Source organism: Mugil cephalus, chromosome 10, assembly GCF_022458985.1.
Source record: "Mugil cephalus isolate CIBA_MC_2020 chromosome 10, CIBA_Mcephalus_1.1, whole genome shotgun sequence".
Classification (NCBI taxonomy): domain Eukaryota; kingdom Metazoa; phylum Chordata; class Actinopteri; order Mugiliformes; family Mugilidae; genus Mugil; species Mugil cephalus.
Window position 1 is genome coordinate 15,614,860 of NC_061779.1, and position 24,291 is coordinate 15,639,150.

Below are 24,291 nucleotides of genomic sequence, written 5' to 3' on the forward strand. Positions count from 1 at the left end.
CTTGTTCTGTGTCCTACATAACCCTAACCCTTTGCAAGCAGGTTTTGTTTGGTCCACAACGTCCAGCTGTGAAAATCTATTTCGAGAGATTCTTTTGCACACCTCACTTTGCAGGACATAACTTCTATGGTAAGTTTGAATTAATGTTCACATTTTTGTTTCTTAAATTTAGTTTGATGACGATTTTAGTCTAGCTTCTTGCTACATGAACATTTTGATTCATTTTATTCCATGTGTTTTACTTCCTTGTGCATTTACAAATGTTTTGTCTTTATTTAGTGTTATTTATTTATTTTCATCATTCATCTTGTTCAGAAACCAGTGTCATACTTAATCAGGACACGTTCTGAATGGGCTTATCAATAACGTTACATAGAATCATGTTAATTCCCTGTGCTTCCTTTCACCCACAGGCTGGGTTTTCATAGGAGTTGAGGATGTGACATGAATCACGCAGCTGAAGTCTGGAATTGTGTAACCCCATGGTCTGCTGGGGAGAGAGCTGGACTCTACCAAAGACCATTAATGCAGCTTAAGTTAACCTAACTACACTGCTTTGGAGGAAAATGTATTGTACAAGAAGGAAGCGACTGCAGCTGAGCCGGGTTCTTTTTCTCCTGTCTGGAGTTTTTCTCTGTACCCTATACCAGCTGACCATCAGTGCCCGGCTGTATGGGCCTTTTCCAATGCCTCAGATTGGAGAAGATTTTGGAGAAGGTTCGACCGAGGGCATTGAAGAGGCTACAGTAGAACCTGGAGGGCTGGAGGAACCTCTTACTGCAACACACGAGTTAGAGCCCACAGATCAAACGACTCCACAGATGCAAGTGGTGCATCATACAGTTCCCACTTCAGATTTAAAAACACCCACCAGCACTGAATCACCATCATTGCCAACGACGAACCGGACTATTGTGCACTGCATCTACGTGGCCCCCGAACCTCCACTTGAGACACCCAGACCTGCTCCACCTCCTCCACCTCCTCCACCTCCTCCTGTAACTACCATCTCTCCAGCTCCCCCTGGTGAAACTCCACACGTAAAGGGCGAATACCCTGAGGATATCTTTTCTATTGAGGATCGTAGACGAGGCTGGGTGATCCTCCATGTTCTTGGGATGATATACATGTTTGTGTCCCTTGCAATTGTGTGTGATGAGTTCTTTGTTCCTGCACTGGGGGTAATCACAGACAAGCTGGCCATCTCCGATGATGTGGCAGGAGCCACCTTCATGGCCGCCGGAGGTTCTGCCCCTGAGCTTTTTACTTCCTTGATAGGAGTCTTCATCGCCCACAGCAACGTGGGTATCGGCACGATTGTCGGTTCAGCAGTTTTCAACATATTGTTTGTGATTGGAATGTGTGCTTTGTTTTCTCGGGAGGTTCTTCACCTAACTTGGTGGCCACTTTTCCGAGACGTGTCGTTTTACATACTTGACCTCATCTTGCTCATTATCTTCTTCCTGGATAACATCATAATGTGGTGGGAGAGCGTATTACTGGTGACCTGCTATACTCTCTATGTTGTTTTCATGAAGTTTAATGTGCAAATAGAGCGAGCGTTCAAGACCCAGCTCCACAAACACAAGAGCATTGTCAAAGTTATTGCTGTGGAGGAACCGGAATCGGTAAGCACTCATAACAGTATGAAATCAGTCCTATCCCACTGTCTTTAACTGACCCAGTTATGGGTGTGTTTTTAGATACTAAATCATAGATATTTGTCCATTTCTATTTGACCAAAGTTGTCTAGAGGCCCCTGAATATTTGTTTCCTGGTACATGACTAAACACAGAGTTTTAAAGGAGAATGCATGTCACTATAGAAGTATTGTATTGATGAGTTAAAAATAAGATAACTTAAGATAACCGACAACTTTTTGGGTGTAACACGTTTTGCTAGTGTTTTATCTGGTTGAAATGAAAGCACTCCTTTACATTTTGTGTCTTGCTCTCACATAATCCTTGTGTTTTATAACTGAAGCAGAAAGGCACATTTCTCCTCACTCCTCACATCCCTTCCCCACACGCTAATCATGCCAAAACAGCGAAATGATACTTGTAAAGGCCCTGGCAAATCAAAGCTGATCAACCACAGCAAACGAATCCTTTGAGGAGCTACAGCTCCGTACAAACCGTAGCATCAACATTTACCGAGTTTAACCGTGGTAGATGTGATAGAGGATTAATTTACCACAAGTAAAGCTCAAGGATTGGTTCACACACAGGGCCTCTGATGAGCTGAATGCATACTGAATTTGCCTTTCTTAAAGTCAGTGTTGAAAATGCTATTTCACATCATACATAAAGAAATGTTATTTAAGAGAGGAATATATTTTCAACATTAGTTTCCTTCATCTTTTTTCTTTTTTTTTGTCCTGAGATCTGACACTAATGAGACCATCCATGTGTGCAATGTGTGAAATAGGATGAGATCATAGCAAACAGTGTACACTGATATTTAAACTCTACCAAAATGAAATAACTTTGGTCTATCTTCACCAATGAATGAATGAACACTGAAAGAAACATTGTTGCACGCAGACAAGTGGGGACGATGGAGATAATGCCCCTGCTGCTCCAGAGGACAACAATCGGTTAAAGGTAAAAAATCAAGAAATCAACCAACCAGTCAGCTGAAAGAAGAAAGACACAAAAACAACACTCCTGTCCCTCAGATACTCACAGTGTTCGTCATTTACCTACATGTTGTTTTACATCTTTATTATCTGTCTGCAGTCCCGTTCACCATAACACGCTGTTAACAAGCCTCCCTACAAGTCCTCATGGAAACATGCTGACATCCACTATTTTCTAACAGTGATTTGTCACTGTCTGTGTAGCTGGCGTGACCTCAGTCATCTCTTTCCCCAGTTGAAGCCAGCCCTTCAGCGAGGGGGGAGTTCAGCTTCTTTGCACAACAGCACCATGAGAAACACCATCTTCCAGCTCATGATTCACACATTAGACCCTCTCGGAGAGGGTGAGTACCATTCGACTGCCATGAATAGCCTGTTAACTGCTTTTACAATGACTGTCTGGAGACTATGTCCTTCCCATTGTAAAATGGATTAGCAAAGTGTCCCACATGAAGGCAGCACTAAGTCCAGATTGATACTAAGCAGATAAATGCCTACCTCAGACCATGGAGGGATCCATTTGTAAAAAAAGGGATCTCAGTACACAGCACAGGAACTGTTCTACACTGACTTAAAATATCTCTAGTGCTGCAACCAACTGCACTTGATGTTGCTATTATCTGTTAAATTAGTTGCATAAGCAGTCAGATGCAGTGATAGCTGGTTGAACAGTGTAATGATGGATTTACTTTCAGGAAAATAGCTTTTCCTGATACAGGTTTAATTAGTTTATCATTCACTAGATGTTAGACTGGAGTAACAACTGTTCAATGTGTCCCCACTCAACATGTAGGGATGCCTCCCAGTTTTCCCACCTTCCAGCCCTTAGCGATGCAAATTACTCCAGCACATTAATCAGCTTTTGGATGAGCCTGTAAAATCTGGATCATGTCTGCTACATGTCACAGCATCAACATGCTCTTTTTATCTATGTTCAATCAATCAGGCTCGTGCTGTCGGAGACATCTGGCGACATGGGGATGCATCCAAGAAATGCACCAAATATGCGTGAAATAAGAATAAGAAGGGAAAACAATGAAATACAGTTAGGCAGCTCTAGAAATAAATTGAAACTAAAGCAGCATACACGATAAAATACAATACAAGAATTTACCTAATGCTGTCATTCAAAGAGGAGAATGTTAAAAAAACATTTTTATTTCACTGTGTATGTGTGATTATGGGAGAATTTATTCTGAAACACTTGCAATTTAGCTGCTTTCTGTCTTTGATTAATAATTTCTGAGTCATGATAGTTATCAGAAGAAAATCTGCTCTTTTTATTTTTGTTTTCTTGTACCTTTAGCAAGCACATTCCCTCTTTTAGGAAACTGATCTGAGCAGCACTAAAGGTCATGGTTCTGCTGCCGCCGCCGCTGCCGCGGCTGTCGTTGCACTGGTGACATTTGCTAACTCATAACTGACTGTTTGTCTCCCACAGGTTAAATGATTTTTAGTGACACACTTGAGCAATCCATCGCACCATTCTGAGCTTGTTTTTGCTTGTTTGATTGTTCGTAGGGAAATTTAAGGATAAGGCTGTGACTCTGAATAATGTGGCTAGACGGAAGGCAGAGAGCAAAACTCAAGACAAAAGTGAAGGTAATGAGGAAGGATGCGATGGTCATCCCATGATCAGGCGCCTTTCATTAAGCTTTCAGGGTCTGCTCTTGAACGGAGACTCACTGAAAGCTGCTCGTCACCTGTCCTGCAAAGCTCTGTTTCACATTAAAATCAGACACACATCATTTCTCAACCTATGCAACCGAGTCAAATAGATTCTGTGGCAACTGAAAGATGATGTGTATACTAAATGACTTCTATTATAATAGCATGACTTTCAGTAGGAATATCTGTCCTTAGCTTTTGTTTATACTGCTTGACATCATACTGTAGATGGGTGACCAGAAGTGGAGCATGATAATTGTAGCCTGGGTAATGAAACTAAAACACAAGGTATACATGAAACTGCTTCATATGTACACACAGCAGGTACTGTAGACTAATCAAAGTGCATAAAAGGTCATGTAATAACATCCAAATGCATACACCTTTGAAGACAGTGAGTCAGTTCAGCCAAGTTGCCATGAGGATGATGATCTCACACATTATGTAAGTCCCATTTAACACATTCACTGCATTTCTCCACTTAACCCGTCTCCAATTTTAAAATGACATCAGAGTTCATGCTGATATCTAAATGTGGGAAATGAGCAAACTCTTCCTTTCACAGGTGGCGGGAAGAAACCTGAGCAGACCAAAGAGCCAGAGGCTGCCCCGGCGACGGAAGCGGAGAAGAAGGAGCCGCCAGAGGACAAGAAGGTACTCTCCAACCATGTCCTGAAGCCTGTCAAAAAAAAGCCCAGAAGTCAGTCTTTGATACCTGTCTATGTAAGAGTCAGTACAGAGGCGCAACCTTTAGCAAACAGTTTCTTCAGCATAATAATTGTATTTTCTTTTCCTCCTCTGTCCACCGTGATGTCTCACCCAACTCAGGACGACGTGCCAGCGGAGCAGGAGAAGTCAGGAGGCTCAGAAGGATCTGGCAGTGACGAAGACGACAGCGACGATGACAGTGACGAGTCCAGTGAAGACGAGGATGACGATGATGATGAAAGCGAAGATGAGGAGGAGGAAGAGGAGGAAAAAGAGGAGCCTCTGTCCTTAGAGTGGCCGGACACGCCGCGTAAGCAAGTCACCTACCTCATCCTGTTGCCCATAGTCTTCCCGCTGTGGCTCACAGTTCCAGATGTTCGCAACCAGGTGAGGGATACGCCATTCATAGATCGGCTGTGCCACCTCAAATCTCGCTGCAGTTTTTCTTTTACCTCCCTTACTTTGTCCAATAGAAATCCAAAAAGTTCTTTGCGGTCACCTTCCTGGGATCTATTATGTGGATCGCTATCTTCTCCTACCTCATGGTGTGGTGGGCCCATCAGGTCAGTTTTTGGACAGTAACCTGATTCTACAGATGGACAAAAAAAGGCAACACTCAAATCTGAGCATCCATAAATCTATCCAGAAAAAAAAAAAACACTTTTTGAACCTTCACAGACCCATAAATCAGGTCGTTATGTGATATTCCAGTTAAAACACTACACATGAAGACAGTGTCCTTATCTCGAGAGTACGTTAAATTCCTGTCACTTCTATCTGTTGAACCCTGGTTTGTCCCTTTAGGTGGGTGAGACGATCGGCATCTCAGAGGAGATTATGGGCCTGACTATCTTGGCAGCAGGGACTTCCATTCCTGACCTCATTACCAGTGTGATTGTAGCTCGTAAAGGCCTGGGGGACATGGCTGTGTCCAGCTCTGTGGGCAGTAACATCTTTGACATCACTGTGGGGTGAGCAGCCATAACTCGGCCTGTCACGATTGAGAAGTAGTGACTGAGCGCACCACTAACTGATTCACTTTTCTCTTTCTTTTAAAGTCTACCAGTCCCCTGGCTCATGTACTCGTCATTCCACGGTTTTGCTCCAGTGGCCGTCAGCAGCAACGGGCTCTTCTGCGCCATCGTGCTGCTCTTCCTCATGCTCCTCTTTGTCATCATCTCCATAGCGACATGTAAATGGAAGATGAATAAGGTGCTAGGTTCCACCATGTTTGTCCTCTACTTTATCTTCCTGGTGCTCAGCGTGATGCTGGAGGATCGTATCATCATCTGCCCCATTTCCATTTGAACGTGTGAACAGACGTTTTCAACTGGCGCGGTCATTCTCTACGTTTGTGACCTGAAGAAGAACTGCGTGAGGCTGAAGAGCCCGGATCAGGAAATCTAGAGAAACCACCCAGGACGCTGCCCTAGTTACTCGCCGTTGTCGGCAGCCGCATGTCCACACACACTCACTTTTAGTAACAGTGGCAGCTTTTACGTTCAAGTGATATAGCATAGACTGTGCAGTACAAGAATGACCACTCGACATTTTTCACTGTTTACACAACACTGTCTGTAAAATGAAATGAGAGAACTAGAATATGTGCACGTTTTTGAAAACGTAGGTTTCCAAATGTGATATTTTGTATTATATGTAAATGCTCCAACACCTGTTTTATAATGTTCATGATAGAGAACCAGAGCTTGCTTGAACTTAGAGTTTTAAAGAAAAGGTGAGACACGACATCCATAGAATAAACGTGTTTATTCGTAAATGAAGGCAAACTAGATCCAGCCAGGGAAGAAAATCGATTTCTTTCTTTTATGTAAAAATCATACAAATTACTTTCTGTGTTACAAATGATAAATAACACTTTGGAAAAATTGCTCAAATTGACAAATGGTGTAAACAACATGTAGACATACAATTACGTTTTGGTCATCAGTGTTTTTATAGTCACTCGGTGGTTAAAATGCAGATTTACATGCTGTGTTTACTCCAAGCACACAGCCGTACCCCTTACAGCACTGTGGCAGCACAAGTCCAGTAATAAGCCGCGGAGCCGCAGCTCTAGGCAGGTTTTAGTCACTTAATAGTCAACAATGTTACAACAAATTGATTTTAAGTCAGGGCAGGTCAGAGCTGTTCAATCTAAACACATGTTTATATCTTTTAATACGCTCCGTGCAAACAACTGCCGTCTGTTTAAAGAGACAATAGGTTATGTTAAGAGATTAAATTGTCCTTTTCTGCACGGTATGTCACATTAAACAGCGCACTGTTGTCCAATTATCTAAAACCGACATCTACAGCACACGGTGAAGTCAAAAATGAAACATACAAAATACTAGAGCCAAAAACTCTATACGTGTCTATAACTCCATTTTAGTGTCAGTAAATTTATTTATCAAAAAAGAAAAAAAAAATAGTTGATTACACCAACAGAAAACATTTATTTTTACTTATTTGTCTGGTATTAGTTTGATTGTACTGTTTTTATGAACCTTTACGGTCGCATACAACACATAACTTATTCAATCCTCACTTTAAAAAAGGTATTGCTTAAAAAACTGTAAATAAAACTATTCCCTTTTGGGCTCTTTTGGTACACTGTACAAAAAAAAGGATTAACAAATAAACATTGTGCATATACAGAAACTGAGTGTTCCCGTCTTGTGTCAGAAACAGTAATCTTTAGATGTTAGTGTATTCGGGTATGTGATCATGGCCCTGTCAGGGTTTCAGGGTGCACATGGGGAGGAATGGATCTGCGTTTGTTTACTGAATCCATCAGACAGTCCTGCAGCTTCCAGATAAAATGCGACTTTAGCGTGGGCTGCTGAGCTGCAGCGTTACGTAAATGAGAATGAATGGCAGGAGCTCATTTTGTCAAAGTGCTTTGTAAAAACATGAAAGTCTAAAAGCAAGTATTTATAATACACACACTCAAAAACAGTCTAAACAAGGTCACCAGGACCACTGAGAACTTTTGACAACGTGATCAGACACTTACAAACTTTTTCACAGCTTCGACAGAAACAAAGGCATAAAATAGACTGTATAGTAACTGTACAAACATTTTACCATAGCAATACTGAAAATACAGTAAAACTCCTAAACGTTTGCAAACTCAAGACCTGTCACTTCATGCCCCTCAGCTCCGACAGCATACAAGAAACTCAGTGGCAGTTACATTATTTCCCATTGTGCTTAAAAGAGCTCCAGGCTCCAGACAGGTGAGCTGGTCCTGAGTCTGAAGTGCAGTCCAATAAAACAGCAGCAGATTGACGGAGAAATCACACTAAGACAGAAGAGGACAAGACGCTCACAAGCTGGGCTCTCCGAAAGTCTTCCTGCACTCCATGACCCCCGCTCCAGGGGGCCGGTCACAGTTGTGTGTCAGTTTAACCTGGTTGGGGGTGAGGCGGTCATAGGCCAACTTGTACTCCCGGTCGAAAGCATCTGTGAGGAGACGAGGGTTTGTTAAAGGTTAAACAAAATAAAATATACTTTTATCCTATTAGAAATTATCTAAGAAGGGCCTCGGACAGACTGTTGCTTGAAATAAGATGGTAATTAAGAGTAATCCCACATAACATTTCAGTTTAAAATGTTATCAAATTATGTTAGCGTACTCTAAAACTATTTAGCCCTAAATCAAAGAATGTAGCTACATACGCTGAAGAATTGACCATTCCATGCAGCCATTACTACACAGGTTCTCAGGTTGTCAACTTACTGATATTTATGTTGTTCTTTCCCAACGCCCCCAGTGCAAGGAACAATAAATCTCTGTAGAGGCTCCTTTTAGAAACAAAGAGAAAAAAAAAAAAAAAGAGATGAGTGATTAAACTTTCTATTCATAGTGTCTTCACTTGTCTCACTTTACATGCTAATATATTTATTTCCTCACCTCTGTCTCTTAAATCCTAACTCGGGCCCGAGCTGCTGGATGATCTGGCTCATGGGCTGATAGACATCACTCTTCTTAATGCTCCTCACAAAGCCCTGCAGGAGCTCCACGGTGAAGAGCTGGCCTTCTTCACACAGCCCAGACCGAACCAAGGAGCTGGCACCTGAATAGAAAGAGGGATTAAAGTCACCCCGATCAGAGGCTCGTTCGTCTCCGTCACTCAAAATAAACTCAGAAAGCTTAAGATAAAATTGGCATGACTAACGAGAGTTGTGACCTGAATTATGCATAGTGCTCCGGTTGCTTAATATTCCTTATTTAATTTGCATGTAAATATCTGACCTTACCAGCAAATCACCTTTCTGAAAGTAGTGTCAGCGTTTGTAAGACGCTGTAGCACAGTCTGTGAAAGCAAATGAAGTAATAACTCACAGTGTGTGTTCCACAGGACGTAGCAGGGTTGAACTTTGTCTTGGTGCAACTTCAGGTTGTCCCACATGATCCTCACAAGCACCTGCTTGCTGTCCTCAGATGAAACGACCTGAGGAGTCTAAAGGGAATCAGATTTTTATAAGATTAATTCCTTATTGTTCCTTATCAGCTGTAAGGGATATAATTTTAAATTTAAAATTTCCTAAAAGCTTAAAAAGAGGTGTTCCTTGTGAAAATGAGTGCTACTTTCACGCGTTTTGACATTTTATTTTTTTAAACCACCACTAGGAGTCGCTAAAGTAACAGTAACAGTAACAGGTTGTGTTCATGGTACCTGTTAAATCACAATATGTCTTTCTTACGCTTTAGCTTTTGAATAGATTAAACTAATTAGATACAAGGTATTTAATTTTGAGCTATAGAAGTGCCATTTTATATTTAAACAGACCCTAACTATCTGCCTTTCCAGTCTTTGTGCTTAGCTAAGCTAACCAGTTTCATACTTGTCACACACATACAGGGAAACTGATCGTCTCATTTAAATCTCACCAAGAAGCTGACTAAATGTGTTTTCCAGAGTATCACGCTGCTCCTTTTAAAACAGACCTGACACGGTGTTGGCTCTGTCGTTAATGTGCCATTAATTACACTGACATATTTACCTCGTCGCCATGGCTACAGTGCTGTGAGGCCAGGATGAGAGCCGGCAGGTTGCTCGGCAGCTCCAGCCTCTTGAAGTACCACACGAGGTTCCAGAAGACGATGGGGTGATGGTCGACAACACTTGGCGACGAGAGCGCTTGGTCACCCTCGTTCACCAGCAGACTCTCCAGCTCCTTCCACAGAACCAGCGGGCTCAGGTAGGGCACCGTCACCGGGGAGGTGGAGGCCGGGGCTGAGGGTGGAGGAGGAGCCACGCTGGAGCTGCTCTCCTGCCTCTGCAGGGGGGCTGCAGATGATTGAGCTTCACAGTCTGCCACAGACGTATTGGCCTCGGGACCAAGCGGCGCAGACGTGTCCTCCTCTTTAACAGGATTACTTTTCTTTGAAGACCTGAGGCGAGACACCGAGTGGATCCGTTTAAAGGGGCCATACAGATAAACGACGGGCTGCTTGTGTGCTATGTGTGTCAAGGCTTTTTGGGAAATGGCTCCAGACAACAGCAAAACACTCTAAAAATAGACAATCTGGCATCAAAGATATAACACCTCACATCACACTGGATTCAGCATAAAACGATGAAAGCACCCGATTAATTATTCAAAGCCTTTGTGTCCCGTGTGCCAGTATACAGTGTAAAATGTACCTGCTCTGCGGTCTCAGGTCTTTGATTTCCACATTGAGGAAAGGCAGGAAGGCTGTGCCGCAGAACGGACAAGTGCTGTTGAGGTTTGAGTCGTTTGCCGTCCAGCCTGCCATTATTTCCTCATCGTACACCAGGCAGTCGCACGTCTTACAAAGCGAACAGCTGGACATCAGAACCTGCAACAGGAAGGACCAAGGAGAAAGGGGCACTGATTAGTGTCTGAGTCGGTCCACAGAGAAATATCCGGTCTCAGATGCGAGTACATTACCTCTATGGTGTAACTGGGCATGGGCTGGAAGCGGCTGGTGTCGGGGGAGGAATCTGGAGTGTGAGGAGCCTTGGAGGGAATTGCCAAACCACCTGAATATGATGCAGGATTATAGAATTAGACACACGCAGAGTTCTAACACAAGCTATCAAAGTTGGAACATTTCGTCCTTTTGTTGCAGGTCTAACACTCGTCTCTGTGAGTGTGTGCACGTGAGTGTGCATGCACGTGTGCATGTTCGTGTGTCTGTGTTTAGCATAGGGGCCCATGGCTGGGTGCAGAAAAGACACACCGAATCAGCCCTCATGCCCGTTGGCCTAATTTCACACAGACCAACACACAACTCTTTCCATTGCTGAGCGCTACTCTTACTCTAAATTTAGATTGTCAAGATGTGTTTTTGTCCCAACCAACACGATGCCACAGTTACGACAGCTAGGCAAAAGAGCAAGTCGGTGAGCCATTCATTTTTTCTTTAGATATTTTCATCAAAATGTTTTTTTTTTATTTTTAATATTTTTTATTTCACCTATCAATGTAAAACTATAATTAGCATAAGAAGAATGTGCAACAAACCAGAGAAGGAGTTGTGTCTGAACACTCTGTTGGGTGTGTTGGGGCTGCCCAGGTTCGGAGCGTAAGTTCCGACGGGACTTCTTCTGACCCGGGACACACTGCCATGCTGGGGGGAGGTGAAGGCATCCGGGTCCAGACAGGAGTCGTTATCAAGCAGCGAGGAGCACTCCGCCTCCGCTGAGGTCAGCGAGGACACACTCATGCCGTCGCAGTTTAGATCCTGCAGGACGCAAAGAAGGAGAAAGGAGGCTGCGTTACTAGAGCTCATTTTGAGGCTGGAAATATTCATACGAGTGAAATGTTACGCCACTAACCTGTGTTAATGAAGACTGGGAAGACAAGCGGGAGTAGAGCCTGCTGGCCTTCTCCGCTACACCCTTCCCTGCTGATATGACGCTGCTCCTGAAGATGTCCAGGGTTGGGGTGAACAGCGAGTCCATAGAGAACGATGAGGCGGAGGGGCTGGGCGACGACGGCGAAATCAGAGAGGGAGGCCTCTCCCTGTCTTTGGCGCAGACGCCCAGAGGAAGAGACGGCGACGGCCTCAGCCTCTCCTTGGACTTGACCAGCAGTGGAAGGTGTGTATTGGAGCGCAGCAGGGCGGAGGGGCGCGGTGACGTGTTAGGGGATGAGGCGGGGCGGAACAAAGGGCTCGAGGGGTTCTGCAGGTCCATGCTGGGCGCGCGGCTGTTCAGAGGGCTGTTCCCGTTATTCATGTACGACTCGATCTCCTCAGCGAGATCGCGGCGGGCGGTGGGCGTGCTGCTGTTGTCCCGGTCACACCCTTGTGAAGTTGCGGCGGCCATCTGAGACAGGGGATCAAATCCCGCCTCAACACCTGTCCTCTCCACCGCACTGCTGCAGCTGACGCTCCTCTCCGCCCGAGGTCTCTTTTTATCGGCCTCTGTGCCCTCCTCCTCTACTCCATGTAGCCTGTCGGAGGCAAGGTGATGCTGCTTGGCTGAGCCGAGGAGAGGGACGTTGAGCCTCAGAGAGCCGCCGGACAAGTCTAGAGATTTGGGCCTCTCCGTCTTTGGCAAAACTCCACACAGAAGAGTGTCACTAGATGGACTGGAAGCCAGTCTACTGCTACCGCCTGTGACAAAGCACATTAGGTTAGTGGAAGTCTCTTTCTTAAGAGTACCTACAAGTGCATCTGATGGCAGTACATTGTAGAAGACATTTTTGTGGCCAGTAATTCAATTCTTTTATGGCGAAGCACTGATTCTGTTACACTGGTGAACTTTCAGATACTGGTGGTAAGCTGCTGTTCATGCCAACACGAAGCTATTGCATTTGGGAACAGGGGGGACAAACGAGCAGCTGCGTGTTCATCTATGCCAAAAGATAAAGTAATTAGCAATTAAGCCACTGATGAAATGCCACCCCATTAGAGAGGACTACTGATTATTAAGAGTGGAACAGAGATTGCATCAGGCACATCACGTCATTATTGAATTATAGGCAAACACTGTCGCGCATACACACACGCACACACCACGTTACCTAACACATTCATCCATCAGCAGAATCTTTCCTCAGAAAAAAAACATCTAAATATAACAGCAAATTGATGGCTGGAGAATAAACTACACCCACACTGCAATACGACACTCTGGCTTTTAAAATGACGAGCATTCATTTTGCTGTAAGTGGTGATTCATTTAGGCAGATATGGTCTCAACGTGTCAAAGATTAGACATAAACGCTTTCGATAACTCACTGGACTGCCTCGGCCCTTTGTCTTCCGCCAGTGCCGCGCCGTCAGTGTCTCTGCCGCACGACCTCTCCTCCTCTTTAGACAAAGAATCGTACCCTTGGTCCGATTGCCCACCTGAAAAAGATGGAAGCTTTAGTCTTCTGGGAGGTTTTTTTTCGTATTTGTGCGTTCAGTGTTTAGTTTCACGCTTCAGAAGGAGCTGGGTGAATTGAAGCTGCACTATTAGTCAGACAACCGATCTCAGAGTCTTTCTTCAGAGGAGCTTTGTGCATTTCCCTCCAGCTTATATCACGACGCAGTCCCAGAATAGAAAAGCAAAAGCAGCAGAAAAGACGCTTTTTTTAAAACTTCCATTATATTCACAAGGTCAAAACGGTAAATGTACAAACATAATACGCTGCGAATTCTATTATTCCTAAAGTATTTTGATGAGACAAGTTGTGCCAGATTTGCTTTAGCCAGATGATTTACCATCATAAGCCCCTTGTATCTACTTCTTCCTATTAGTTGTTATGTAAGGAAAAGGGCATGGGCATGGTGTAATGTTGTGTCTTCACATTTTTCTGATTAGATTTAGTTGTAATATAATTTTATTTTGAAGCATTATCTTATTTACTCACTATGTGCATATTCATGTGTGCTCGCAGCTCAGATGGCCCATTTTAATATACGTCAGTTACTTAGTGCTGAAGCCTTTCACATATTTCTGTGACTGGCAGAAAAGTGACGGCCTAGAGCAGAATGACGTGAATTCATTCGGCTGCAGTGTAATTTATACTGACACTTTTAAAGACGCCAATTAAATCAACCGACTAGAAAGAAGTTGAGACACCAGAAACAATTATCATTATTATGGTCGTAGTGTGAATTATATGGAAAAGGAAAGATGGAGTGCTTCTAACCTGTACTAAATCCATCGTCGCTGGAGTCCATTTTCGTGAAGTCAGTGTCGATGGAGGTGCGCTCAGCTGAGTCATTAGCGCTGTCCAAACTGCCATGACTGACTGTGTCAAGATCACTGCCGTCTGAAGGGAGATAAAGGAAAAGGGGGGGGAGAGGCTAAATAAATGACAGAGAACCAACCGGATTATGAAACCGGAGCCCGGCTCATGCGAGATCAATGTTTAAACTCTCAATGCACTGTGGTGTAATCGTTATCATCCTCTGCAAAGCTGCTGGAATGTTCTGTATGCCACATAGCTGTCATCATGACTGAATGCCGCCTCGCGTAAAAAGATGTTATTTTTAACTCAAAGGAGAACAAAAGTGAGCCTGCACGAGTTAATTTACATTATTTATTCATGTCGATGTATTCGTTTACACTAACTGCAAACTCATAGAAGAGTTTCCCTGAACTATAAAGGATGAACCCGCCTATGTGAGCACCGTATATGGGGTAAAGCACGGTGTTTTCATTAGAGCCCCTCACACAGCATGTCATTACGGTAATAAGAGTCTCTTCGGGACATTGTGGGAATTGGGGGCCGACATCAAGAGCAACCTGTGTGCCGTGATTGCTGGGGAGGAAAACCTCTTCACTCTATTTAATTAGTGTCATTATAGGACTGGGAACAATATGTGTTGGAGGAGGCTCGAGGAAACCTTGTTGTAAGAGCAAGAGAAAATGCCTTGAAGATACGACCGCTCCCACAGGATCCCAATCAATTACACGTGTTCATTAAGAACTACAGTAACCAAGAATAAAATGGTGTGTTATCAATCTGCGATTCTGTCTCCAGCTGAGAAGTAATTACTGAATTGAATTGAAATTGAATTGAACTGAATGCAATCCTAAACATCTTAAGGCCTGATTAGTCTGAGGTGCAAAGTTTTACAATGTGTATGAAAGTCGTTGTGGAAGTGCATGATATACTTCATTATACTTAGATTAGACATGGTGGGAGATAATATAAAAACTTGTGAGCACGTCTAAAAACACAAGTGACAATTGAAGGACCTGCTGCAGATTTCTGTTTTCTACAGGTTACGAAAACGTAACCACGTTCTCGTGGTTCCAACCAAAACTACCTTTAACATTCTATAGGACTATAGAAAAACATAACGGAAAGGTTACAGCTCCTACCTGAAAGCTGGGGATCTCTGTGTAGAGTCTGCTGTTTCTTCCCTGCTTGCTTGAACTGGAGCACGCCCAGGATCACGTTCCTCAGCTTCCCCCAAAGAAAGTAGCCTCCTCTGGTGGTGGAGGGCCAGGTGCTTTCCAACACGGCCTGCAGAGCGAAATTGTTAAAATATATACAGACTTAATAGGTAGAGGCAAATGATCTATTTTTGCCAACTGTTCCTGTTAATACCGAACGCACCTTGTTATAGTACCCGTAGGTGATAGCATTGGGTTGAACTCCAGCCTTTTTCATCTCAAACAGCACCCTGACAGCCAGAACTGGCTGGCTGTACTGTCCACACAACTGCAGCAGCACTCGGTAGCAAACCTTGGACGGAAACCCACCGCAATGTTCACATTAAAAACATCATCCTTATCACAAAAATACATTATAATACAAATCTAAATATCTGCATTGTTTTCTAATACACAGCCCTTTTCCTACCTCATCGGGAGCCTGCAGCTTCTTGTCCTGCATCTTCCTCAGCACATCGTAAGCTGTCCGCAGAGCTCGCACCTTCGAGTGGCAGTTGCCCACAAATCCTGGCAGGCAGATAAACCAGAGGCCGTAGCAGTGGCGCAGCAAACACTTGGACCACATCTGAGGCATAGATGAATAGGTTTTGGCCATCCTCTGGGCTGATTTGATCTCCTGGGGAAAAAAAAAAAAAAAGATGACATGTAGATGCTTTGTTGCCCTTTAGCGAGGAGAATTGAATTAACATTTAAATTAAGACTAAATTGCCGACATAAATAGGTTCAAACGAGAACTCATTCGGCTGACCTGTTTAGAGCGTCTGAAGATGGCTGTGGGGCTGGCCGGGCTGCTGTGGCGTGAGGCTATGCTCGCTGACGAAGGGTTTGGCCCCTCCAGCGGCTCCAGAAGCTCAGCATTCAGGACGGGGAACCCAGAGTAGCTGCAGGAAGACAAGACGCTCACTTATACACAACAGCACAAGTTCACATAGGCATCAATCCTTGCACGATGCTTTTGGCTGCGATTTTTCTGGAAACTTGACATAAGCATCCAAAAGCAGCTCAGAATAATCACAAGGCCCCGCGGCGATCGCTGAGATGTGCTCTTGAAGTCCGTAAGACAGAAGAAAAATAAAGAAACAGTCGATAGAAATCGACCTGCGGTGTGGTACCTATAGCGCAGAGGATGCTCCTCTCCCTGCGGTAGAGGAGGAAGTTCTGGCGGATTGATGTAGACCGTGTGCTCACTGCGGTGGGATTCATCCAGTTCAATTAGTCTGGCGTCCTCTGGCCGCTCGCTGTCCATCTGGTTTGCAGGAGAAACACACATCCATCATTATTGTTAATCTGTCCACTTAGCTTTGTTAAAAACACAAATCTATAGGTGTTAATGCTGCCTAGAGGTTCACGCTGATTTGATACTGTAAGAGCCCTCGGATCGGATCAGATGTGAGGGTCAGCGAGGACAAACACATGCCTGTAATGAGCCCTTCTACATCAGAAATATGGCCTATGCCCCAATTCCATTAATCTAAAGGGTGCTGCCAAGGCAAAGCCTTGATCCCATGAATCCTCCAAGACTAAATGAATCTAGGCTGCAGTGACCTGGACCAAATTGATGCCACGACGCTCAAGGGACATGGAACCGTTTAACTGTACAGCTTTGGCAGCACTACTTGATACTAAGCTGTCACATTTGCTCTCAGCTGACTGGTCTGCTGTTTGTAGAGAAGCGTTCACAGCACCGCTGCCATTATCAAAGCAGAAAAGCAAAAGAGAAGAAACTCAACACTGAAAAGCTGAGAGATCATAACCAAGGGCTGCCATGTTGATGTGAAGTCAGTGGGCTTGCATATCGATTACCAGCTCACTTCTGGCACAAGTTACACCCAAATGTTAATATTATGCCACCAGCTCAATAGTCCCCCAGCGGTACGGTGTTGCAGGGTTTGTTCCACTCATTTGAGTGGATGATTCAGTCAACCAACTCACACTGACCCGCTGGCCCTCACTTCGATTCTACTCAGTGTTTCTCGGCTTGTTGCCCTTCCTCTTACACCCAAGAGCTCTTTCCCAATCATGCAGTTGTTGTCAACCTCAGCAGCAATGACGCTGAATGAATCAATGCTTCCACTTCTCAGTAATAACCACCGTGACCATTAATACCAGAGTTGCTACTGTTCGTACAGGATGTAAATTTCCTGATTGCACAAGTTTGCAAGCGAAGAGTTTTTATTTTTTTTTCTGGGGGATGTTTTGTCCTTTTTTTTTTTTGCAAGCACAACAAAACACACTGACAGGTTGTATTCATAAAAGCTGTCAAACTGACAAATAATTAGCACGAACCGACAACAAACACAACTTGCCCACGTCCCATAGGATTTCAACAAAGACAGTGCAGCACAGTAAACAAGGATTAACATCCCGCCGTTGTCCTTCCTTTATATTATATTCCACAGAGACTACTGAAGTCAGGGAAGCACACAGAGTAATCTCTGCAAATGCCAAGCACATATAATTAATCTCATTGTGTCAGGGCTGTAAGAAGGGCCGCTGGGAGAGAGCGGAGCAGTTCTCAATTATTTCTAATGACACCTGGTTCAATAATGCAGATTTCTGTCAGCTACACTCACATTCAAGACCTTTCCTTTGTGCTGCTTTAACACACACACGTGCAATAGAGAACACTTTGTCAAGAAAAGTTGAAACATTTTTGATATAACACGACCTGAGCGACTAAGAAACTTCACAGACACTTTAATTAGGTTAAGTTACTACCACTTAAATAGGAGGAAAACATGTTTATCCTCACATCCACACACTAATTCATGTATAACACATGCTCTGGTAGCTTACCTTGTTCCCAGTGGTGAATAACTAACAGGCAGGAAGCATGACAACAAACAGAGAAGCAGAAAGAGACAACAAAAGGCAGAAAATTAGGGAAGAGTTGAACGAGCAAGAAGACGACAGAAAAATATTTTCAAAATGCAGGAAAGAGGAGAGAAAATATAGAAGAGAAAAGCTCGAGAGAACTGCAGTTGTCAATGTGAAGCTCAAGAGATATGTTGAGTGTTAATTACTCAGTTTATTTCTGTTAGTTCCTGTCACTTTATTAACCTAAAATAAAAGGCCACGGCAAGTAATAACTGAAAGGTGTGATTAATCTTTCCTCTAAATTGATCTGCTCTTTGCTGAGAACTTCTGCAAAATGGATGGATGCCGGAGTAAAAATCGTTCATTTGTTCCAAACGACTGTGCTGATTTGTCTCTGACCCAGAAAATCCATAGCAACGATCAGCCGCGTGCCTCACCTTATCCACGCACTCATCAAAGAAAGCCAGGCTGGCGTCTTTATCGCTGACAAAGGAGCACTCCTCTATGAAACGGCTGAACATTTGCGTCTTGGTCATGAGGGAATAAAACCTCTGATGGGAGCGGTCCCTGCTCTTCAGAAAACCTGTGAGACGAAACACATTAAAGTAAACACATTACTAAATGACAAGCCTGTAAAATAGGAATTGATATCACTGCCATGATTATAAATCCAGACATTTAGCTGTCATGACATATTTAAGGGGTTAAGTTGCAAACTTAGCATTTATGGGAAATAAATACTGCGGTATGAAACAAGTTGTTCTCCACTGCTCCTCTTGCATAAGAGCCCCCAGATGTGCTAGGACATTGTGCTATTAATCACGGAGGCTTCTCCGGCTTGTCATCCGGACCTAATTTCCACTGAGGCTTAAGCTAAATCACTCTAGTCATTACAGCAGTGATTTAGCACAAACTTTGATGCAACAACTCAGACCTTAACCCCCTAACCTACACAGAAAAGTATCACACGGGGAGGGAAACAATAACTTGTCAGCACGTTTGTGACTACGTAGAAACATACCTTGGATGTCAAAAAGAGAGCTGGCATCGGTGGTCTTCTCGGACGGTGCTTGGGTGATGGGCAGCAGGTAAGAGCGGTAGCCTCGTAGGATGGCTGCCATGAACCGCAGGAAGGCCTCCTGAATCTCCAGCTCTAGAGTGTGGAGGCTTTTTCCACTGTCAAGCTCGCTGTCAGTCACCGTGTGGTCCATCTGCACGTCTTCACGGCTTAACTGTCCACCTGAGAGCACAAAGCATGATTTAGATACCCAACAGCACGCAAACTACTTGACAGCAAAGAACTCTGTCTGCAGCCGATATATACTGCCGGGATAACGTATTGACCTCATGGCAGCTAGCTTATTTTAGCTTCCACTATAAATCAGAACCGATGCGATTAATCTGTACAACAGTGAGTGCACAAAAACAGTGAGTGCACAAAAACAAAACTTTTGATGCATTTTGATGCTGATACAGGAAAAGTCAAAGTTCTCAGCAGCAATCTTCTGAGGACCATGAATGTCAAATTTCCGCAGCAATCCAATCAATAGTTCTTCAGATATTTCAGTCTGGATCAAAGTGATGGAAAGGCCAACTGACTACACCATCAACAGAACCAAAAAAATATTTTTTTAAAAAACTGGCCCAAAATAGAAGATCTGACATTGTGTTTCTAACTTGAAAGGAAAGTGACGCCATAAAATACCATAGATCAGTTCATTTTGTCAGAATCAAAATGCTTCTTTTAAGCAGGGATTTAGTTTCTATCGATGTTTAACCACCCCAGTGAAAGAAATCCATTGTCTGGATTTTACTACAGACAGGATATAATAGATCTTTATACATCCAGACACACGATATGGTGTAACCTGAGAAATGCAATTCTGGGAATCCCAATAGTTTTTAAGTATATACGTGCCATAAGGGGAAAGATGAGGACGTGTGGAGTATACCGTTAAGAAGTAATTAGTCATCAACAAGATTTTCAAGAAGCTGTTTTTGTGTTTGTCCGTCGTGTTTCCTGTAAAGTTAGGGCCGACTCAGCAGACTCAACCTAAATTATTCATGAAACCACTAAAATGACACAGCATTAGACCTGACTCACCTTCTGTGAGCTGCTGATGGAGCTTATTCAGGGTATTGAGAAGATGTTTGCAGGCTCTCCTGGGCAGGATTTTCCACGTTAAAGCCTTCTTGTCGTCCTTGCTGAAAGCACACCATAAGGTTTTCATTACACGCGGTCAAGAAACATTGCAAAGAGATAGAAAGAGGGAGACGGATTCCCTTCACATCACCACTGACAGCTTAATCTCCTTTTGAATTGATGTGGGAGACCAGCGGCATCCAAATGGGCTTTTGTGTACATTAAGAATATTTGACATTCCAACTCCTCCATCATTACATAAGAGAGACTCTCGCTGCCAGATATTGATCATCTCTGGGATAACGTTCAAACCAGACCAATAAAATATTTTTGGCTTCAGTTTGGACAAGGCTGTCTATCACAGAGCGGTTGCAATCAGAGGTCACTTACTGCGAGATGGTGTTGGTGTCCAGATCCACGCAGCTGATGTCAGTTGGTGGCACATAAAGGTCAAAGTATCTGGAATCCATGCCCACGATGAAAGGACACGGTGCACTTAGCACATCTGCCAAAGCCAGTGGGCACAGAGGGATGTAGGGACACGGCCAATGGAAAGGAAAGATCATCTGAAAAGAGGGAGACATATCCGTCAGTAAGATCATCACATACACTGTGTGAACGAAGGATTAAAGCTAAACACTGAATTACTGAGCGTTCTGTCTCATTTAATTTTCTTCTTGGACATTTTTTAAGCATATTTCTTTGAAGAAAGTTTTTTTCAATATTGAAATATTTTTAGCCCCGAAACCGTAGAGGGTTCTCCTTTAAAGTGAGCTCTGCCTCTTGCCTCATCCACGATTGAACTTACTCTATAATCACGTTAAAGACCACCCTCTTTAGCGTTGTAATCAGGAAAGGTGGACACGAAAAAAAAGAAGCTAAGACTTACAGACACGAGGGCCTCAGTAACACTGGTGAGTACAGCTGGACGCAGGGAATGAACTAGGATCTTGTGCTCTGTGACAGCCAAAACGAGCAGGGTGGCTGCATTTTTTGGGCCCAGGTTCAGCAGTAACGTCGAGAGGCTCCCGCCGCTGTCGCACGAAAACACACACGAACAAAGCCAGATGGTTCCGGATTAGAAACGGAGCAAATACAGTAGGTTGTCACGGTATAATTTAGCAAAGAATCGATGTTGCTTTACCTAAGAGGCAGTGGAGAGGACACAGGTTGGCTCAGGATCAGGCTGTCATGCGGAGACAGCTGTGGAAAGACACAAAGGAGAGAATTAGTGGGTTTGTGCGTCAGTCCATGAATGATTTAGCTTGCGGCTATGGTGTGTTTAAAGGCATTCCCGTCAAGCCAAATAAAGCAGCCATACAGAATTGAAGAGACTTCCTCACTCATTAAAGTTTAAGCTCACCTGCACCAGGATGCGGGGTCTCTGAGTGGAGGGAAACGGCACATTTTGCATGAAGTGAGAGATGTGCCTGCGAAAACAAAAAAATCACTTAAAAGATGCACCAATTTCAGTTCACAACAATGAACCAACATTAAATCGTTTTCTGACAAAAATCTGTAAAGCTTGCTAACTTTTCAATTGGCAGTGCATGTGGTCCAGAGATGGAGTATCGGTAGAGGAAAGTCAGAAAGCTCCTGAAGGACTGGAAGAAGGGCCAGTGGGAGAGTAGGCAGATACTCTTGTTGCTGTAAACACTTCTCGTCCCATCGGGTCCGAGATCAGAGCTTGGCAGGCCGAGCTGCGAGCGCTGGCGCTCAGACAGGTTCTCCTCTGAGTAGGGCTCATAGAACTGGATGGCTGCTCCATACACCTGCGCACAGAGGGGCCGCTATGTAAGAGTGATGATCAGCATAAAGCATATCCAGTACATGCACAAGGAGGCAAACTTTACAAAGACAAACTCCACAGTGGGCTCCATGTAAGACGCTGTGGCAGCCTCAGCAGCTTCAGGAGAGGATGTTCATCATAATAAAAAAAATATATCAGACTCCTTTGAAGATTCTTCTCCCGGATAAATAAACTAATCATTCCAGGCATGAAGTGCCAGGAGAGTAGCCTGCAGACTAAAGGTTGCAGGGAAGAAGGGAGAGACCACTGAGACACACAGCATTTCAAACCTGCGCACCAGTGGAAGTGGTGCATGAGCCATCCATTATTCAAAAGATGAGCTTTCATGCTGCATTGCTTTCAAAGGCTAACAACCTTTTAGTATTCAAAACTCAGCAGCGAGACTATTTTTGATTCCGGTCAGAGTCCAGAGTTTAGAAGTTGATTAGGATTGTCTGGTATTCTTAAAAATACCACTGCAGTTCATCACCAAACTAATCTGTAAGGGCTCCTAATGCACAGTGAGAGAAAATACAATATTGTATTATATTAAACTAATGTGATCTTAAGTGAAGGTGACGCAAAACAAAACTAAGCCTGGACTCTGAAGGGAGTGGTGCTTTTCCTGTCAGAATGTGAGTTTGACAAATGACATATAAATGTAGGTGAAAGACACAAGGGAAAATTACGAGAAAGGGACGAGGTTAGAGATGGCAGTAATGCGAGTCTGCGGTTCTACCTTTTCTCCAGAGGCCCCCGTTAGTACAAATGTGGAAAAAACTGGCAGGGAGTGTTTGGTGTGCGCTGGCCAGCACTCGATCATTGCGCCCATGGGCAGGCAGAACATAGGCACTGACTCAGGCAGCGGGAAGGACTCGTAGTCCTCTTCGGGATAACGACACAACAGACCTGTGCACAAAAACGCACAACCCAAAACGTGAAGATATTGATAGGTATGTCTTCTTCTGTTCTCGTCACTAAAACAAACTCTTGTTTACCTGCTTTGTAGGCAATGGCGTTGGCTTTAGCCAGAGACTTCTTATAACAAAGGTAGACTGAGGATCCCCACTGAAATATAGAGCAAAACCATCAGTACAGAGCTGCAATGCTTGTACATGTGAAATAATATATGTGGGTACTTTCCGAGGTGGGCCTCACCATGCTGCTGTTGAGGTTCTTGTCCACCTTGCAGAAAGTGTGAGGGGGCGTCTCCCCCTTGCCGGGAATGATGATGCAGACATCAGTGACAGCCAGCGAAGTGTGGGGCTGGCTCTTTGGAGCGCGGCGGTAGGTGATGTAGATGCGTTGGGAGGACGAGCTGCTGATGTTGGCAGGGCGACCTGAGGGTGTGGTCTGGACGATGTGACATCCAGGCTTCAGCTTCTCTTTCCACTCATACAGGATCCTAAAACACAAGCCCCCGTTAGACTCTTTCTTACACGACATATTTGCAGAACTTTGTCCCACTTCACTGAGGAGATGCCACACTCGAGGGTATGTTTAAGAGCAGATTACAGTGACCCTAAGCAGAGAGGTGATTAGTGGGACTGGGTTAAGAAAGGGTCAATGAGTGAGGATTACTTCTTACCCAAGATCCGTCAGCGGAGGCTTATCTCTGCCTCGCTTGAAGCACAAGAAGATCTGTGGGCCTCTGAGGCTGGCTCCATTGAGCTCGGCGGAGAGGCCAGAGGGGGTGCTTTCCACGCAAGTGAAGCCCGGGGGCACCTCTTCACCAAGGGAGCGGATCACCACAGCAACGTCGGTGATGGGGGCTTTGGGTTTCACTGACTTGGGGCCGGCATCATCAAAGTGCAGATCCTCCTCAAGGGGCTTGGATGAGTCGGTGAGGCCGGCAACCACAAAGTAGTCGGCTACACGAGGCCCTTTATCCTCCATCATTTCCCATTCCCACTCTGCGGGCTGGAAGGTAGAGAAGTGGAGTGGTTTCATTATACATTTTCATCATATTTCAAACAGACTAAATAAGTGGGAAGTGGGGTTTTACCACCAGGAAACAACTTAGCTTCAAATTCCTTACGCTGCATTAATTGGGGTTTTTTTTCCCGCTCCGATTCTTGCATGAAACATGGTAATAGAGATACGACGCAGCAAGTAAAATACAGACATACATTACAAATACACACGATACACG

General features: G+C 44.2%; 2 protein-coding genes across 6 annotated transcripts in view; one reads left to right on the forward strand and one right to left on the reverse strand.

The window, feature by feature from the left end:
* slc24a1 (solute carrier family 24 member 1) lies at positions 1-6,982 on the forward strand. 4 transcript variants are annotated; one of them, XM_047596125.1, is made up of 10 exons: positions 1-129; positions 414-1,628; positions 2,544-2,603; positions 2,874-2,982; positions 4,160-4,240; positions 4,872-5,029; positions 5,135-5,401; positions 5,488-5,577; positions 5,819-5,985; positions 6,073-6,982. In XM_047596125.1, the coding sequence occupies exons 2-10, from the start codon at positions 567-569 to the stop codon at positions 6,320-6,322; spliced, it is 2,244 nt and encodes a 747-aa protein (XP_047452081.1). In that variant the 5' UTR covers positions 1-129; positions 414-566; the 3' UTR covers positions 6,323-6,982. The 4 variants fall into 4 exon arrangements, with proteins under 4 accessions (XP_047452081.1, XP_047452082.1, XP_047452083.1 ...); XM_047596126.1 differs by having other exon boundaries at positions 4,872-4,960; XM_047596127.1 differs by lacking the exon at positions 4,160-4,240.
* Positions 6,763-24,291, reverse strand: part of dennd4a (DENN/MADD domain containing 4A) — a 22,038-nt gene continuing 4,509 nt past the window's right edge. The window contains exons 2-30 of one of the 2 annotated variants that reach the window (XM_047596123.1): positions 23,728-24,059; positions 23,298-23,544; positions 23,138-23,207; positions 22,879-23,048; positions 21,884-22,122; positions 21,714-21,780; positions 21,495-21,553; positions 21,240-21,384; positions 20,741-20,916; positions 20,312-20,412; positions 19,229-19,447; positions 18,645-18,790; positions 18,187-18,207; positions 16,503-16,636; positions 16,139-16,271; positions 15,800-16,006; positions 15,554-15,682; positions 15,316-15,460; positions 14,135-14,257; positions 13,236-13,346; positions 11,827-12,608; positions 11,513-11,732; positions 10,937-11,028; positions 10,669-10,844; positions 10,025-10,415; positions 9,363-9,480; positions 8,931-9,093; positions 8,757-8,821; positions 6,763-8,479 (exon numbers count right to left, since the gene is read on the reverse strand). In XM_047596123.1, coding sequence (XP_047452079.1) covers positions 8,343-8,479; positions 8,757-8,821; positions 8,931-9,093; positions 9,363-9,480; positions 10,025-10,415; positions 10,669-10,844; positions 10,937-11,028; positions 11,513-11,732; positions 11,827-12,608; positions 13,236-13,346; positions 14,135-14,257; positions 15,316-15,460; positions 15,554-15,682; positions 15,800-16,006; positions 16,139-16,271; positions 16,503-16,636; positions 18,187-18,207; positions 18,645-18,790; positions 19,229-19,447; positions 20,312-20,412; positions 20,741-20,916; positions 21,240-21,384; positions 21,495-21,553; positions 21,714-21,780; positions 21,884-22,122; positions 22,879-23,048; positions 23,138-23,207; positions 23,298-23,544; positions 23,728-24,038 — 5,097 coding nt within the window. In that variant the 5' untranslated portion in view covers positions 24,039-24,059 and the 3' untranslated portion in view covers positions 6,763-8,342. The remainder of the gene's footprint in view (positions 8,480-8,756; positions 8,822-8,930; positions 9,094-9,362; positions 9,481-10,024; positions 10,416-10,668; positions 10,845-10,936; positions 11,029-11,512; positions 11,733-11,826; positions 12,609-13,235; positions 13,347-14,134; positions 14,258-15,315; positions 15,461-15,553; positions 15,683-15,799; positions 16,007-16,138; positions 16,272-16,502; positions 16,637-18,186; positions 18,208-18,644; positions 18,791-19,228; positions 19,448-20,311; positions 20,413-20,740; positions 20,917-21,239; positions 21,385-21,494; positions 21,554-21,713; positions 21,781-21,883; positions 22,123-22,878; positions 23,049-23,137; positions 23,208-23,297; positions 23,545-23,727; positions 24,060-24,291) is intronic. The other variant, XM_047596124.1, reaches the window with a different exon arrangement.

Bases quoted from the DNA above. Each gene is read 5' to 3' on its own strand.
- slc24a1 (XM_047596125.1), top strand. From the start codon at position 567: ATGTATTGTACAAGAAGGAAGCGACTGCAGCTGAGCCGGGTTCTTTTT. The intron at 1,629-2,543 runs GTAAGCACTCAT...TGTTGCACGCAG, and splicing joins CTGTGGAGGAACCGGAATCG to ACAAGTGGGGACGATGGAGA. The intron at 5,030-5,134 runs GTAAGAGTCAGT...CACCCAACTCAG, and splicing joins AGTCTTTGATACCTGTCTAT to GACGACGTGCCAGCGGAGCA.